The sequence below is a fragment of the Mizuhopecten yessoensis genome, unplaced genomic scaffold (genome assembly GCF_002113885.1).
Source record: "Mizuhopecten yessoensis strain PY_sf001 unplaced genomic scaffold, ASM211388v2 scaffold6135_1, whole genome shotgun sequence".
Taxonomy (NCBI): domain Eukaryota; kingdom Metazoa; phylum Mollusca; class Bivalvia; order Pectinida; family Pectinidae; genus Mizuhopecten; species Mizuhopecten yessoensis.
In genome coordinates, this window is record NW_018406397.1 from 2499168 (window position 1) to 2514447 (window position 15280).

Consider the following 15280-nt stretch of genomic DNA (forward strand, 5'->3'; position numbering starts at 1 on the left):
TGCTTTCTAAGTTATATGCAAATTAGTATCAAAGAGAAAGCTACAAAGCCAGCATAGGAGAACCAGTTATATCATGTGTCAAAACACTCCTGGAAATTTCACTTTTGAATTAATGCTACCACTTCAATGAATATTGATTTAAACTACGGTAAAACCTCTCTATATTACCACTATTTGTGCAGCAACACTTTGTTGTTATAAAGGTTTGTTGATATATTCAAACAGACATACCAAGGAGTTGTTAACAAGCGGAATCGAAAGATTAACATTTGTTGGCAGTAAGGGAGGTAGAAAATGAAATGAGTATTATAGGTTTTATTGTAGACTTTAACTGGACTTCCTAGAATGAGATCTACACATAAAAACTCTGTCAAAAAATAAACTAGACTTTTTAGCTATAAACTCTCGATCATTATCTACTGCACACATGCATTTAACATCAAGCCAGATTAGAGACAACGGAGAATTTCATTAACACAGTATACTGTTGTAACATTCGGTCGCAGCATGTTACTCTATAGCCGACACATATCACAGGCTTCGTTGACATATATCATATATCCAACACCATTCAATGCATCATAAAATTATAACATTACACAAGATGGCTAATTTTAATAACTCTTACTTTTCCTCTACTAGTTTTCCTTCAGATTCACCAATTTAGAAATATGTATGCATCACTCACCCCTGAAAACACATTTGAACTCTTCCAAATTCAAAGGTTGGAATAGTTCATTATGAAATTTCAGGGGTGGTGGAGTTATAATTAACACATATATATACTACAAAATTATAACCTTGTTCGTGAATACTGATGACCCTATGACCCAGTGTGTTTACCTGTAGAGAGTTCATCACTCCGTTAGCTAGTGTCGAGAGTTTGCCGGCCACTTTCGTCACTCCTTGTCTCACGCCATCCTTGATGTCCTGGAAGTCTGGTCCAGTATTGTTATAGTTCTGTGAACGTTTACTTGACGAATCTCCGTAGAAGTCCGCACTTGATATACTTGAGCTCCCTTCAAATCTGGACATGTTCTGTTTCATCGCAAACTGTCCGGGGGAAAAGTCATGTGTTAATGTTTTGGTCTTTTTGCATGTTTTACAACGTGTAGATTAAAATTCAGTGCTTTGTTTTCAGATACCATTTTTCCGATAATGTTTGCATCAGTGGTATTTTTAAGCAATGAGTGGACAATTTTTGTATCAAATCTAGTGTAACAATATTATCGTATCGGTGTTTTTTTTACATTGTCCTAGAAAAGTCTAGTGTTATAAATGAAACTTACATCCGTTTCCTTATTACCAAAAAACTGGTCGGACGAAATCGACTTGGCGCCTGCAAATTTTTTCTGGGCCTCATCCGATTTAGCAGTGGATGTGTTGTAGTCGTAAGCCTTCCTACTTCGGCTAGGTCTGCAATAACAAACCAATGGTGTTCAAACACCAACAGGATACAACTATTGTATACAATCAAACCTATCTAAACCAAACACAACATGCACCAACAGTTAAAGTAAAAACGCCCAAGCGTTCATATTGGACACGTCCAATAAAATCCCATCAAATGAATGGGTCCCATTACACAGAATTCCAGGTTATTGAAGGGTTGCTTTAGACAAATTAACCTGTATTACATTTCACAGACATAGACAAGTTGGCATGTTGATGGTTCATGGTGACAGTTGCATGCATGTTATGCTGTGATATGATAGCTTTGTGTAAGAGGGAGTCTGTTGTTTATATATTTACAGTGCTTGGTTTTAATAATTCATGTCTTATTTTCATTTTAAATGGCACATCTTTTCAATAAAAATTGTTTAGAAGTTGTGATTGGTTGTGTAACTGCGGTTTGTGACGAAGGTTTAAAGATAACTGGCAAAATGGAACTCAGAATTAAAAAAAAATCCTTTGAAAGACACCAGTCTATCACACAATTACTTCATTGCACTTTTATATTGTACATGTCATATTCATTTTTATAGCTGGGTAGACTGAACTTATTACACACATATCCTTGATGGCAGTCAGCAATTGTCAATGTAGATTGACTCTTTACAGCATCAAATGCATATGAAAAATAATTTTCAGAATACATGTACATTTTTAAAAATATCATGTCAATACCTGATTTTGATTATCATGTACTTCAAAGTTTGTTAATTAAGTGATAGTGCATGTGCTAGCCTTTTCAATGTAGATAATATTAATGATACCATATTTATAAAATATATTTCAAATATTTTGAATGAAAAAAAAAAATTTGTTTTCACATTGAAATGGCATCAAGGCACTGTTTATATTTGATGAGATGTTTCAGCATTCAGGAAAATATTGTGAAAGAGTGCCATGTGTAGATGACGTTATTTTATACAGGAAAAGTAAGTTTGGTGTTCAAATTGTAGTAATTAATTTACCTGTGACATAGATAATGAAAATGTTTCTATTAATTTACAACCAAATAATTGAAATGTGAACAGTTTATCTTAACTGCTTAAAAGTTTGTATATTTCTGAATTTTGAATGTCATACTGGTGAACTGATCATGCATGGTAGGCAATGTATATGTGATTTTTTTTCAATATTACAAGGTACATAATGTACAAGGAAATTAATACATAATTAATAATTATATATCATGGACAAGAAAACAAAGAATGGACACGTGAAAACCACAAGCTAACATCTATCCCCAGCACCATGTTAGGACTAACTTTTGTTTATCACAGGCCAATACCATTCACAATACTTTATTGGAAATAGTCGGGACAAGGCTTTACTTACATAAAGGGACATAACTCCATTAAGGTTTAAATGGAATGTAAATTGCATATTAAATTTATACTATGCAAACTTTCTTAAATTTTCATTTAAATCTCTGGAGTACTTTAGGATAAGAAATATGGACATGTTTTTTTTTACAAAAAGGTGCATCACTGCAACAAAAATGAAAATATACAGTGTACATAACTGCATAATGAACTGATCATGTTTACAAAGTTAATTTGAAATTGATCATATAGCTAAGAAGGAATCACATGGAAAGGTATTATCTACAGAGGGCAAGGTGAATGGACAGATAAGCTGATTCCAGTATATGGCCTCCTACCAAACTTCCTTGTCAGTTGGTTTAATAATTTTATTTAGGTACATTCGTATTTAACCCCAAGCATTTGTGTCATCAAAGTGTATTTTTGTCCTTTTTTTCTCTCTCAATTTCTTTGTTATGACTTCTGTTTAGTTTGGGTATATATATGCCACGAAATTTTTGCTGATGATTTAAATATTTCATAACTTTCATCAAGAAAAGGTATCATTGGACTACACCATTACACTCAAAGTTGTTTTCAAAGAAAACATGAACCATGAACCTTGACCTACTTTTTGGGAGAGCACTGGAGGCATTCCTACAGGAATATACTGAATGAAATGTCAAAACCCACTGCTTGTCATTGTGAATACAACAACAGGGTAGTTGTTCAATTACTATCAGCTTATTTCATTTTAGAAAACAACTCACACTGTATTTTCTATGAAAGAGATTTTTATATTTTTTTCTTATAAATATTTTTAAACATTTAATTGAAATTAAAATTGAATTGAACACCATATGTGTTAAGAAATTTGAGAAATTATATTTAAAATTCAAATTTCATAGCCTTGTAATTAAATTTGTGTTGAATCCCAATGAACAAGCATCATCAAAGGACAATATTACTATCCAAAGTCTGTTTTATTAGGAATACACAACGTGATGTACTACAAACACATGCCAAAACCAAAATAAAGCAGGTAAACATGTATTTATGGTGTCTAACAGGTGTGTCTAACATGTGCCCAAAGTCAAGGTTAAAGGTCGCAGCAGTAGTGCATCATTTAAGGTCAGGGGTCACAAGTTCATGCCATCTTCAGCAATGATTTAAAAATGAAGTGTAATTACTTAAATGGAAAATCTGTAATAATTCAAAATATCTGGCATAAACATTTGATTGGATGACCCCTGAACATAAATATAGCTATATGACCTTGACCCTTGACCCTGAAGTGACAAGTGACATGGTTGCCATGACAATTACCCCTCATCTACATCACCGTGACTCTCATCCTCCACGATCTCTTGGCTTGTTAAAAGAATTTACACATCACAATCACATAGGAGGAAGGTTTATTATGTCTGTTTGAAGTTTGTATACAAAGTTGGAAGACAAATCATTTACATTGATCGTTTGCAGCAAAGAATATTGGGAGTGATAATCAATCCCCTTTTGTACACGAGAAAGCATGACCATTATTTGTTAAATGTACAATAGAAAACTGGATTTAAGTTCACATGTATTCATCAACAAATGCAATGGAAATGATTTTATGATACCATTATGTGGCTATCCTACCAATCTGAGTTACTGGTCTTTTAATGAATTACCAAAATTTTCTTTTAAGAAATTAAAGAATAATGACCTTAAAAACAAATAATATCAGATCCAAAGGAATTTACACTAAACAGATACACATTAGACAGAGGAGTACAGAGGCACATTAGTATCACAGGCACGGGACAGAGTATCAAGTGATCTGTCCTACCTGTCATCATCCCGAGACGAGGACAAGGTTTCAGAAAACTTTTGCTGTTTAGATTCAAATCGGTCTATATCCCAGCTGCCGGACTTGTTACTACTGCCCCAGCTATTGAAGGAATCTTTCTCCTCACTGAACGGACTGTCATATCTGTACAAACACCAAGTACGATAATAAATACAACAAACAAATCAAAGCATTCAGGACATATATTTGTTTTGTTTTTATTTTGGATGCTACATGATAAGTACTAAGTATCTGCATTAGGTACAAATCTTTTTATCTTCAATCAATCGATCACTGTATACCAGGAAATTATCCTCCTTTGACAGTTAATTCCATTTTCGCCCAATATTAAAATCGGCCGTCACATTTATTTACTATATCTATTATGTTGTTTACAAATGTTCGCTGTACTGATTAATTCACCCTAATAACGGAGGGTGAAAAAGGCAAAAATTAAACCGCAGCAAACATTTTCCTGTATACAGTACTTCATTGGAGTATGTTTTGTTTTGATTTATCAGATATTTTAAATGAATGAATGCTTACTTGGAAGATGATGATGAAAATCCCATGGAATCCAATTCTTCATCAAAGAAATTCTTGGACCTGGCTGGTTTCCTGTCGTAGCGGTCAGCACCATTTGAATTGCTTGAAGATTTATTAGGTTGAGACTGTTCAATGGTCTGCATGTCAGATATGGCAGAATGGCTGAACTCTCTAGAAATAGATATAAGATCAAAAGAATATGAGAAACATTCAAATCAAATATAACAGTAATTTATCTCTATATATCTGTGTTTTAACATTGTTTACATAAACTCGTACCCCTACAGTCACAGGACAATAAGTGACAGCTTGTATCCCACTACATGATTGTATGAGGTCACTAAGATTGGGCCCTGCAGAGTCGGGGGTTGTCTCCCTTACTCTCTGAAGAGGAAACCTAAGAAGCATTACAGGTTTTCTCCTGCGTTCTCTAATGGAGAAATCCAAAGAAGGCAGATTTCTCTCTTACTCTCTGATGAATTAAAACTAAAGACGAATGACAGGTTTTCTACGATGCTTTCGGATGAGGGAGTACTAAAGATGAATCTAAACTTATCTACTGCAACTATTGCAATACTGAGGATCTTTTTTTTCACTATCATCCTTTTCTTCAGGTATTTTGTTTCCAAAGCATCTCAGGACCTATATACCTAAAACTTCATCATTAAACTCCGACCTTATTTTATCGATGGGTCATGAAGAAAATATAAAATTAAATTAATTGTGTCAATTTTATTCAATAAAAGAAATGTTTTGCCCAGTCCTGGAATCAACATTTTAGCTGAAATCAATTCAAAATAATAATTTTTAAAGGTTACTCAAGGCTTGAAGCAACAAACACCCAAATTTGGTCTAAAATACCTCCAACAATATCTCATTGTAGTAATGAATATTTTAATCTCCTACCAAAGTTATTTTTCAAAACAATAATGAGCAAATATCACTGCTGTTCGTTGTCCTCACCTGTTTCCCACGAAGCCCATGCCGAGTCGCTCATACTGTGCAGCTTTCTTTGGATCTGTTACCTTCAGCTTTTCTTCCTCCTTTTTCCTCTGTACACTCATGTCTTTGTAAGCTAATCTCATTGAAGCCCTGCAACAATACAAGTAATCCACAATCAACAGTGTGTTTTACACCAATACAACAGGTCCACAGTGTGTGTTATACACAATCAACATCTCTTTATACAACATTACAATAGAATAACAATCAATATAGCAACAATACAACAGTACAACTGATTCATATCTAGATAAGTTATATATTTTACCACACCTAATCAATCCTCTATACTTCAATCCTCTTGATGCAAGCCCAAGGTATTGCCTGGTTGTCACTAAAGTCCAGTACACCATATATACTGTACTCCTATTGCTCCTCCTAGGTGTGAGCCTGTCTCCCTCCCCACCCCTATCGTTCATCCTAGGGGTGAGCCTGTCTCCCTCCCCACCCCTATGTAGTCCTCCTAGGTGGGAGCCTGTCTCCCTCCCCCCCCCTATCGTTCATCCTAGGTGTGAGCCTGTCTCCCTCCCCTCCCCTATGTGCTCCTCCTAGGTGTGAGCCTGTCTCCTTCCCCACCCCTATCGTTCATCTTAGGTGTGAGCCTGTCTCCTTCCACACCCCTATGTGCTCCTCCTAGGTGTGAGCCTGGCTCCTTCCCCACCCCTATCGTTCCTCCTAGGTGTGAGCCTGCCTCCTTCCCCCCCCCTATCGTTCATCTTAGGTTTGAGCCTGTCTCCTTCCACACCCCTATCGTTCATCCTCGGTGTGAGCCTGTCTCCTTCCACCCCCCTATGTGCCCCTCCTAGGTGTGAGCCTGGCTCCTTCCCCACCCCTATCGCTCATCCTAGGTGTGAGCCTTTCTCCTTCCCCACCCCTATCGCTCATCCTAGGTGTGAGCCTGTCTCCCTCCCCACCCCTATGTGCTCCTCCTAGGTGTTAGCCTGTCTCCCTCCCCACCCCTATCGTTCATCTTAGGTGTGAGCCTGTCTCCTTCCACACCCCTATCGTTCATCCTAGGTGTGAGCCTGTCTCCCTTCCAACCCCTATGTGCTCCTCATAGATATGAGCCTGTCTCCCTCCCAACCCCTATCGTTCATCCTAGGTGTGAGCCTGTCTCCGGCCCAACCCTCTAGGCCTCTACCTAACCCTAATATCTGTTTAACCTGCTCCTCCTTCTTGGTGTTAGTCGGTCTCCCTCCACCCCCCCTCTTCCTGACCCTAACATCTGCTTTTACTGCTCATCCTTGGTGTGAGACGGTCTCCCTCCCCACCCCCTCTACCTGACCCTAACATCTGCTTTGACTGCTCATCCTTGGTGTGAGTCGGTCTCTCTCTCTGACCCCAACATCTGCTTTTACTGCTCATCCTTGGTGTGAGTCGGTCTCCCTCCCCACCCCCTCTACCTGACCCTAACATCTGCTTTGACTGCTCATCCTTGGTGTGAATCTGTCAACCTCCCCACCCCGTCTACCTGACCCTAACATCTGTTTTCCTGCTCGTCCTTGGTGATAGCCTTGCTTTCTTCCAACCCCTATACCTGACCCTTATATCTGTTTTCCTGATCCTTCTTGATAAGAGCCTTGCTCTCTTCTAACCCCTCTACTTGACCCTTATATCTGTTTTCCTGCTCATCCCTGATGTGAGTCGGTCTCCCTCCCTGACCCCTCTACCTGACCCTAACATCTGCTTTTACTGCTCATCCTTGGTGTGAGTCAGTGTCCCTCCCTGACCCCTCTTCCTGACCCTAACATCTGCTTTTACTGCTCATCCTTGGTGCGAGTTTGTCACCCTCCCCACCCCCTCTAACTGACCCTTATATCTGTTTTCCTGCTCGTCCTTGGTTTAGCCTTGCTTTCTTCCAACCCCTATACCTGACCCTTATATCTGTTTTCCTGCTCCTTCTTGATAAGAGCCTTGCTCTCTTCCAACCCCTAAACCTGACCTATACATCTGTTTTTCCTGCTCCCCCTTGGTGTATTAGCATGTGCCCCTTCCCCTCCCTCTCACCCTTCTACCTGACCCTTACATCTGCTTTTCCTGCTCCTCATTTGTGCGTGCCTCAACAACTGCCTGGTTGGCTGCAAGTGTCTCCCTCTCTTGGTCCAGCTGCTGGGCACGACTCTCAATCTCGGTGAAGTTGGCCTTCACTCTCTGGGCTCCCATGCCACTCTTCTGTTAAACATTGTCATAGGAAACAAAAAACTATTTATTTTATGTGAAACAAAGGCTCTCTTTATCAAAGTTCACATTGGTACCCACTCAATATTTACACTACATGAAACACTCTTGACACATGGCTGCCTCAACTGACAGTAAAAACAGCATCGATCATAGCTCTCCCAATCAATTACAGATAGGACATAGCTCTCCCATTTATGAGACATACACTTATTATAAACTGATGATACTGGACGTAAACTACATAAAACCCGACAGAGGATTCTTATTTCACTAACAGTTATATCACTCGGCTTAATCCCGAGAGACTTCCTATAAAACGGCCATAATTTCACATAACAAAAGTTAACCCTGAATGACGACAGAAACTCCCACTGTACACATACCCCTTTCCGTGCCCCTGCAGGCTTCTTTGCACCAATGATGGACTTTCTAGGTTCTGCGTGGGCTGCTGCCTGTGTAGGGGACACGCTCAAGGCTGCCTCCACACTTGGGCCTTCTGTAGGGTCTGAAAAAAGCCAGCAAGAGTAAGTACAATGGAGTAACAAGCAATTTCTCATCACTTCAAGTGGAAAAGGTAATCTCTCGCATAACGACATACCAATTCATCATCTCATAGAACACAGATGATTATAATTTTCTTTGATGATTCATTCTCAAATTTGTCTACAAAAAGAAAAATTTGTCCAATTCAATTTCCTTAATGAGCAGCTGATCTATATAATGTCCATGTTTTATTATCACACAAAATATTTCAGCACTCAAGGATATGTCTGATACACAAGTACATTAATGTATTACTTGAGCACATATGCTACTAGAAAATATAGCTAATGTTGTACATAAATTAGACCATCAGACACAGCATGAAAGACGCTAAAATAAGTAAACTGTCAAAATACATATGTTGACAGTATCTTACTGAAGATGGGCTTTGGCTGTTTTTCAACAATATTTCAATATCAGAAAGATTGGAAGCATTACAGTTATTTTTACGATCTAAAAGAAGTTTTACACTTCCAATAAAATACTACTCAAAACATTTACAATAACATTATCACTGTATCTGAATTACATTAATCAGTTTTGATTAGTCTACACAAAGCTAAAATTTTACAGAAAATTGAAATAATACTAAACTGTAATGCAATTCAAATGACCAATAAGTCGCATGTTTTTAATTAATTACACATAGGAATGGTACCAGTGCAGCTTTAGCTTTCAAAACCCATCAAGACTGATAAGATTGCTCCATATATCGTCCTATTTGTATTTTATTTGCATTGCATGGTCATAAATAGTTTATAACTGCAAGAAAAGCATAACAAATTATATAAATCAAGGGGAAACCATTTTGAAGTTCTGTTTCATAACTTGTATAATTGAATGATATAACATTTGTATTAATACCTATTTCCTTGCTTTGGTTGCCATTTTTAATGGGCTGGGGAGCTGTGGAGGAAAAGAGCTTGGCGTTATCACTGATCGGAGTGGGGGCAGGTGTTGAATCAAACAAGTCTGTGTGCTCATCAAAGAAGTCAACTTCCTTACTGACAGGGGAGGTTGGGTCATGGCTGTCTATGTGGAGCTGTAGATAAAATAGAGAGTGATTACATAAATATACCGTTATATACAGATAAAGGAGAACACAACCGACAAGGGAGATAATAACAGACAGATTAAATACAACAAACATAAAAACAGGAGACAATAGAGAGATAACAAACACAATTCAAGCTCACATACACAACACAGGTAAACATGGAGAATAAAGAGATTCAGTATGTTCGAGAACCTATGTTTTGTATACATATTTAGAAAATAGTGTATACAGAATAATTTCCAAGCAGTGTTATTCTTGTGATAAAGTATACGTAGACCTGTGCATTACTGCGTATACAACAGCAATCATTTCTAATGCATCAGGTAGTAAACACAGCTAGCACTGTTACAATCTTGATTAATTGCAAACTTTACATGAAAAAGTGTAATTAACACCAAAAGTATTAAAATACCACACAAAATTAAAGTTGTATACTTATTCAGTTATTACTGAAATGTCATGATCACTGCATTATAATAAGACAGGATTGTGATAAATATCAGAATTCCATTTGTATTTTAATGTAACGCCAAGTAAGCATGCAATGACTATTTTAAATTTTCTAAATCTTTTTACAAGCATCAATATCATAAGAAGATACAAAATATTTTAAATCATGCCCTGTGTTAGTAGAGCTAGCAAACTTGCAGCTGATGTATTAGTTGATATACCAAATAATATTTCAAATAACACATGAGGTACCCACAAGGTAATGTTGGATAAAAACTCTGCAAATAAATGTAACAAATAAAGCTGGCAAATATATATAACCCTCCTTAGACCTATCACCAGGCTTAGGGTAAGCTTTCCTTGGTAAAATGAAGACCACAGGGTACTTGTTACCCATAACTTAACAGCATCTGAAGTATACAGTTTATATAGAATGTGTCTAAATTGAAAACCAACCGTTTTCTACCATTCATTGTTTCAGGTAAATTATAGCCATACAAAATATGAAACACATCAAATATGGCAATTTTCTCAATTAACTTGATCTTTTATCAACATATTTACAATCAAAGTCTTCTTCTAAAAATCATTTAAAATTTAAGTGCTATACATGGCTGTATTACACTTCAAAAGAAGTGAAATAAACACAGGAACTTGGTGTCAATAGCTTGTTACACTGGTCCCAAATTATCCAAGTTTCAGCGACAGGTTATTTATCAGGTCAAATACGGCAGTTTATAAGTGGTGGAGTTGGCATGATTGCAGTGGCTGTGTTGTCCAATTCTACAACTCATTTAAATGTCAACACCAAGGATAAATCAATAGGTAAATGTGATAATATGTGCCCCATAAATACATCCTTATCATTTAGATTTATAAACCTTGACGAATTAATTGGCATGTGTATTTTTATTTCATTTTTGTTTTGTTTACATTTATCTTGATCTAATTTAACTACTATGGAATTATATAAGAAATATTCAACGTTTTCTATAAGGATTCATTCATAATTATAGTGATAATTATACAGGGTTTAAATACTCATTTGAAGTCAATAATCAGACCCTAATGAGGATACATAAATATTGAAAACTAAGGTTCACTGAGCCTGAATATGTAATGTTATGAATATTATTTCTAAATCAAAGTCATCGCAGGCTCCAGTTCTGAAATATTCAATGCTCAGCAGACAGAAAGAAACAAAACACATGTTGCTATTAATTCATTATCAAGGGATAGTATAAATCTAAACATAATTCGGTGGTAAATATTAAGAAATTATTAAAAAAAAAAAGAAGGAAGCATGTTACAGCCTCAGATAAGCACAACAGTGTTTTCATTCAACTAGACCTGTTTGCAACATATGAAAGAAATTGTTCTAAAACTTCATTTTACAAACTTACACACTTTTATGTCCCTTTTTTATAGTACAGTACTTTCATCTTACAAACTTAAGCATGTATAAATCTCCCTGTTTTATATAGTAGTCATTACAACGATTTTTAACATAAGTTTATTCATTTCCAAATTCATTTGATTAGTATTAAGGTTTCACTTTTACAAAATTATTCAAAATAAAGGATGGTTTTGTTATTAAATTGCATCAAGACCGATTGTCCAAGATTACAATACAAGTATTTTGAATCCTGAGTTCAACTAACAATTGGTCAGAGATAAAGAAATACAAGAATAAAAAGATTCAACTACACATACACACATCCCCCCCATTAACTACAACTGAGATTTATTTTACATCTCTATACTTACAATATGCTATAAAAGAACTCTTAACACAACCTGTACTTGAGTTTTGATATAAATTGCCATAAAAACTGGATTGGTCTATCACCATAAACAGACATTTAAATAAAACTGATTTTGAGCACAATCTGCCCTCAGGATTCCCCACTGAAAACTGAATTGATTAGAAACAGCAGCTGTACAATGAAAACTGTGAACATTAATTAATAACGTGCAAACAAGTCTAGGCCTGCCTTATGACCTCTAACCTTGTTTCCTCGGTTACTGGGGTCAAGGGTCAGCTGTACAGATAAAATAGAATAATAACATTATAAACTTTATCTAATTAAACAACAGTTTTGTTATTTTCATTATTAACTAGCTAGGACAAAATAACTATGTTCATTACTTGTTTAATCCAATGAGTTAATTAATAACATTTAATTAAGCACCCAGCTCAGTCACAAATTTTACTTAGAGGTACAATGTTTATATATATATACCACTTCATTCAAAAAGAGATGTTTTAACCCTTTCACCCCTAGGTAACTTTAGTAGACTCTATCATACATTTATCTGGACAAGTCCATTCGGGTCTACAGTGGTGAAAGGGTTAGAGATTTTTCATTGATATGGTTTATTTATTTTGCTGAACCAGTCTGTCATTCCTTTTTCCATGAACTTTTATAGCTATACAAATTTGTACATATGTGGATCTATAAGAAGTAACAAAAAGGCATATTTTTTTACTCTTTCCTTATTTCAACATTTCATTGAAACACACAAAACTTTGTCAGTGACAATTGAAAACGTGCATGCATTTAGACTTAAAATGATATTTATCCATAGGAAGGGCACACATGCAAATACATATACATTAGGTTGTCATGCAGAGCTTGAGGGAAAACAATTAACTTTCAGCTGTTTACTACATGTACCTCCTTTTACATGAAAACGATACAGTAATTTAATTTATAACCTTTAATTTATAGTTACAATTTGATAGGTGCTGCCTGGTTTTGTAATTAAATTAGCCAACCAATTGCATTAGAAAACACGTACAGTGCATTGGGGTAAAGACAAATGGCTAGAAGTGAATTTCAAATGAAGCTAAAATTGCAATTATTGACACAGAACACCAATTTGTTTTTTTTTAAATTTGGAAAATATTGTTTCTGAATGATTATATTTAGACATAACACAAAAAATCATACTTATTGGAACCAGGAAGCTTAATTCTTTGGGGAAAACAATAATTGTCTGCTCCACTTAATTTTGGCTTCTCATTTTTGAGATTGTGAATGAAATATCCAACCAATTCTTACATTTCTCACAACTTTTTAATGTAATTGCAGAATCACCTTGGAAACAATAAAGACATTATTTATCTAAATTGAACATAAAAATAATTTTCCAATATTTCTTCTTATGCTACATTATTTTTTTAACTACGGACTTCCTTTTTTCTCGACAAGATTTTTTTTTACATGCTATTGTTTCATGATTTCTTGTGATGACTAAGTATATAATTACAAATATGTGAGAATTATGAAAAAAGTGAATGACCAGTTCTCATAATCACATAAATTGAAAAAGAAAAACAACAGATTGTAGAACGGTCTATAGTTGCAATTATGACATGAAAATGACACTTTCTGCTATAAGATACAGTGGCTGACTGCATACTGTACCACTACAGGATTGGGTGTGTACCTTAGTGCCGTGTAATCTGTTGGCATTATTGGCGAGTGATTGTAGCTTCTCCTTGTACATCATTGCGGCCCTACTGTGGTACTTCTGCTGGGATTCTTTTGTTGTACATCCGTGCTGTCGAAAAAAGGCCGTCTACAACAACAAAAAAAACATCCTCGTTCAAATTTAAAATCTTTACTTTAATTGAAGACATCAAACAGAAAAATGTAACATTATTTCCATACATTCTTTACATCATATCATTTAGGGTTTAGGCCCTTCAGTTAACATAAACAAGCCTTAGTTAAAACAGAAACAGGGTTCAGGCCTTTCAGTTATATAAGCCTTATTTAAAATAGAAACCAAGTTCATTTAGAGACACAAACAGAACCAGAAATTGGTCAATAACATACTTCACATGCATTTCAATGTAACACAATGATTTAATTCAAATACTATACACCCAGAGAAGGATTCAAAATTCAGTTTTTCCCTTTTGTTCCCTTTTAACTCATTTACCCCTGAAATTTCATAATGAACTATTCCAACCTTTGAGTTGGAATAGTTCAAATGCGTCCTCAGGGGTGAATGAGTTAATAGAACAGTGTTAACTTCCCAACAGGGTGTCTCTTTCATTTCTCTTTAACTTTTGTTTTATTTCACATGTGAACATTGAACACAAATCAACAGCTACCCAAAGATAAACACTATCTACCATGTATACCAAAGCTGTAATGCCCTAGTTAGAGGTAAAACACATATACCCCAAAGCTGGGAATGGAATGGGCACCACCAGCACAATAATTCAAAATATCTAAACACTTTCAAAAAATGACATCTTGGCCACATGAAATTGTATCTTTTTCTTTGAACCTTAGTAATATTATGTGAAGCATTTTAAAAGTCTGAGACTCAATCTCAAAATTCTGCTTTAAAGAAATCTGCAGCCTCCATCAGAGATTGTAAACAAAACTTACAGCATTGGCATTGCCTCCCACTTGCATGGCTCTGAGTTGCAGCCATGTCCAGCTGGTGTCCAGCTGAGTGGACCGGATGAAGGTGACATGGACACCTAATGACCTGTGGGTGGCTGAACAGTCGATACACAGGAACACACCATATGTCACACTGGCCCATGTCGGGTTGTTACTTCCACAGTCAAAACATTGCTGAATTAAAACAGAATTTTACACATAGGTAAAAACAGTTTATTTTAATGTTAGATTAAATTAACAAGGAAAATTGTTTTTAAAATCTGCAGAATGACTTTGAAATTCTTTCGACTAAACCTGAAAATGTCATGGGAAATATGAGAATTTTTCAATAAAGTAGCCCAGTTCAAATTACTGGTCTCGGTTTTTAGTCTAGCAGTAATGTACACCCCTGTCCAGATGCAGTTTACTACTTAAATCATAGAATCTGCAAGAACAGTATAATATATTGCAGTAGCAGATCCAGAGGGTTTTATTGGGCTTCAGGCCCCCCCCC

At 35.9% G+C, this 15280-nt stretch overlaps 1 protein-coding gene across 6 annotated transcripts in view; it reads right to left on the minus strand.

The window, feature by feature from the left end:
• LOC110451586 (ADP-ribosylation factor GTPase-activating protein 2-like) overlaps window positions 1-15280 on the minus strand; it is a 28698-nt gene that overhangs the window by 12514 nt on the left and 904 nt on the right. For 3 of the 6 annotated variants that reach the window (XM_021499697.1, XM_021499699.1, XM_021499698.1), the window contains exons 2-13: window positions 14770-14961; window positions 13814-13945; window positions 12370-12402; window positions 9718-9895; window positions 8694-8815; window positions 8156-8301; window positions 6091-6219; window positions 5128-5298; window positions 4582-4725; window positions 4077-4121; window positions 1290-1416; window positions 844-1053 (exon numbers count right to left, since the gene is read on the minus strand). In XM_021499697.1, the coding sequence (XP_021355372.1) occupies window positions 844-1053; window positions 1290-1416; window positions 4077-4121; window positions 4582-4725; window positions 5128-5298; window positions 6091-6219; window positions 8156-8301; window positions 8694-8815; window positions 9718-9895; window positions 12370-12402; window positions 13814-13945; window positions 14770-14961 (1629 nt within the window). The remainder of the gene's footprint in view (window positions 1-843; window positions 1054-1289; window positions 1417-4076; window positions 4122-4581; window positions 4726-5127; window positions 5299-6090; window positions 6220-8155; window positions 8302-8693; window positions 8816-9717; window positions 9896-12369; window positions 12403-13813; window positions 13946-14769; window positions 14962-15280) is intronic. The other 3 variants (XM_021499700.1, XM_021499701.1, XM_021499702.1) reach the window with 3 other exon arrangements.